Source organism: Berghia stephanieae, chromosome 4 (genome assembly GCF_034508935.2).
Source record: "Berghia stephanieae isolate SIO BIC M18660-M18661 chromosome 4, UCSD_Bste_1.3, whole genome shotgun sequence".
Lineage (NCBI taxonomy): Eukaryota > Metazoa > Mollusca > Gastropoda > Nudibranchia > Aeolidiidae > Berghia > Berghia stephanieae.
The window spans coordinates 48,801,538-48,804,037 of record NC_088363.1 but is presented as its reverse complement, the minus strand read 5'-3'; the positions used below and the strand labels follow the sequence as shown (position 1 = coordinate 48,804,037).

Here is a 2,500-nt window from a genome sequence, read left to right as displayed (position 1 = left end):
AAAAAGTTGTTAGAAGACATAGAGATGATGTTGGGATTCCAACCTGGATTATACTGGAAGGCTACTTGGTTGGCCATCACACCAGTGGCCATTGTGGTACGTATGAATATATAGTCAAACATATGTAGCTTAAATCCCCTAAAAAGTCTTAAATCATAGCTGTACCCAATATGGCTGATTCCGATATTGGGTAAAATAAAAAGTGGGTCACGAGTTCGTCACCTCTGACCTTCCATTCTCTAACCGGTCAACGGAAATTGGTACAACATAGTAAACAAGTAGAGTAAAGGTAAAAGTGTTCTTCTGCTTACCCTGACTACCACAATTTGTTTGTGCTAATTCGAGTCGTTGTCAACGAAAACCTGGTCAGGTCACTTAAGGGAACTACATCAATTGTACCCAAACATATAAAATAAGGTAAAGAATTAGTTCTTACTGCTGTCACTGGCCATTGAAGTAAAAAGTATGAATAGATAGGAAACATGTGGCATAACTCCCAAAAATAGTCTCATGGCGGAGCTTCATTCAACACATGTACATATAAGTTATATAATTAGTTGGTCACCACAGCATTGGTCATTGTGTTACGTATTAATAGATAATAAATATGTAATCCAACTCCCAAAACAGATTTTTGTGATAGCTGTTCTTACCAAATTTTATCCAACACAAAATATATTAATGCAAGCTAAAGAATTGAGATTTTTTAGGGGGACTGTTCAAAGAGCTAGTTCAGCAGTCCTTTTGCTGCGACTGGTGCCTGTCCTACCCGCTGTCGAGGAAACATTTAATTTATTGTTATACCCTTTGCTTTTGGGGAAAATCAGATTTTACTTTAGCGTAATAGATCAAGTAATATCCCGTTCTCCTTTGTAAGAATCGTAGCAATTCATTTTTTTTTCGCGGCTCGCATCCGATTTGACTAAATATTGATTTGGATGCGAATGACATGCCAACCCCAATGACAATTCTTATGATCAGATCGTTAAATTCAAGAATCAATCGATATAAACAAAGAATACATTTTGATAAGAAATGTTTTAGGTGAGGTCAATTGAGGGGTATAATGAAAGTATTCTTGAACTCCTTTGTTGGAAAGTTTGAACTGTTGCAATGCGCGCTCCCAGGTCGTGCAGCAGAATTGGGAACTTGTTTGATATTTCAAACGCAGTGTTTCAAGAATCTAATAATATTGTTTCTTCTTCATATCTCTTGATAGTTTAATTATTCATGCTTCCGTCCATTGTAGTCGTCACTTTGTACAGGCTGATAATATAGTTTAATCTTAAGTACCTCCCATTTTTCTTCTGCCACCAGGTGATGTTGATAGCGTCTGGAGTCCAATACAAACCCGTAGACTATGGAGGGGTAGAGTTTGATCCGTGGGCCCAGTACGTGGGCTTTGGTATGGTGGCCCTTCCAGTGTCCTTCATTCTGCTTGTGGGAATCTTTCAAATTTGTAAACATGGGGTAAGAATTAACTGTTTTTCCTTATACAGTGTGTTTAACCCTAAAGCAGCCAGATCGTTATTTTTGAAAACTATGAAATATGATTTGTCCCATCATTCACTTGGTTTTCATAAAGAGAGCAGTGACTGCGATGCGATTTGAGGTTTATTTAATGTCAAATCACATACAAAATATGCTTCTTTAGCGTACAGTTGACAGCCCAGTAGAATCAACCTTTGGACGAGTTTCTATTAATCATCTGTTGTTTTTTTAAAATAGAATAATACACAATATATGACATTTATCTTATGTTCAAGAATCTGTTCCAGTCTCCAGTTAGTTCAGTAGGGAGAGCATTCTCTTCACACGTAAAGGAATCGAGATCGATCACGGGTGTAGATTTTTTTGGTACTGATTGGAAAGCTGGGTCTGCTAGATCTGCGATAAACTATAGTCCTATCCAAAGGGTAGCAAACAATTGCTATTGTCCTTTTCACATGATAGAAACAAGGATAAACTCCTACTCCATGCGCCTTATGGCTCTGAAGAACTACTTTTTTTCTCTGTCTCCAAGTGTTTATTAAGATCACGCAGATTTTAAATTGGGGCGTTTGTCCCGGGAAAAGGATCATGAATGTAAATTATCTTTATATATATATATATATATATATATATATATATATATATATATATATATATATATATATATATATATATATTGAAAGAGGATCGTGTATACACTGGTGCACATCATTGACCCAGCATTTTATTGTCCATTCATTTACCCAGGGCATCAGAGCAGCAATCACACCTCATTCCAACTGGGGACCTGCAAACAAATCGGACAGAACAGGCCGTTACGGTATCGACAATGAGGCGTTTGGCGGAGACGAAGATTGGAACGGAGGGGTCACCGTATACCCGAAAAACGGCGACTTTCATCAGATGGCAACCAGTGGAGACCTTTAAAAGTCACCCAGTTAACTTAAATTACAATGTTATTTCAATACAATGTATATATTACATTATCATAGATACATGATGGTTGATG

General features: G+C 37.2%; 2 protein-coding genes across 3 annotated transcripts in view; one reads left to right on the top strand and one right to left on the bottom strand.

Annotated features, from left to right (window-relative positions):
• LOC144970742 (uncharacterized) overlaps positions 1-129 on the bottom strand; it is a 12,016-nt gene extending 11,887 nt beyond the window's left edge. The window contains exon 1 of the mRNA XM_078910718.1: positions 1-129. This exon is cut by the window's left edge and continues 31 nt beyond it. The gene's annotated coding sequence lies outside the window, so the exon portion shown is untranslated.
• The window catches only part of LOC144970741 (sodium- and chloride-dependent glycine transporter 1-like), a 55,761-nt gene that overhangs the window by 52,109 nt on the left and 1,152 nt on the right, over positions 1-2,500 (top strand). For both annotated transcript variants that reach the window (XM_078910717.1, XM_078910716.1), the window contains 3 exons: positions 1-96; positions 1,318-1,470; positions 2,239-2,500. The exon at positions 1-96 is cut by the window's left edge and continues 5 nt beyond it; the exon at positions 2,239-2,500 is cut by the window's right edge and continues 1,152 nt beyond it. In XM_078910717.1, coding sequence (XP_078766843.1) covers positions 1-96; positions 1,318-1,470; positions 2,239-2,418 — 429 coding nt within the window. In that variant the 3' untranslated portion in view covers positions 2,419-2,500. The remainder of the gene's footprint in view (positions 97-1,317; positions 1,471-2,238) is intronic.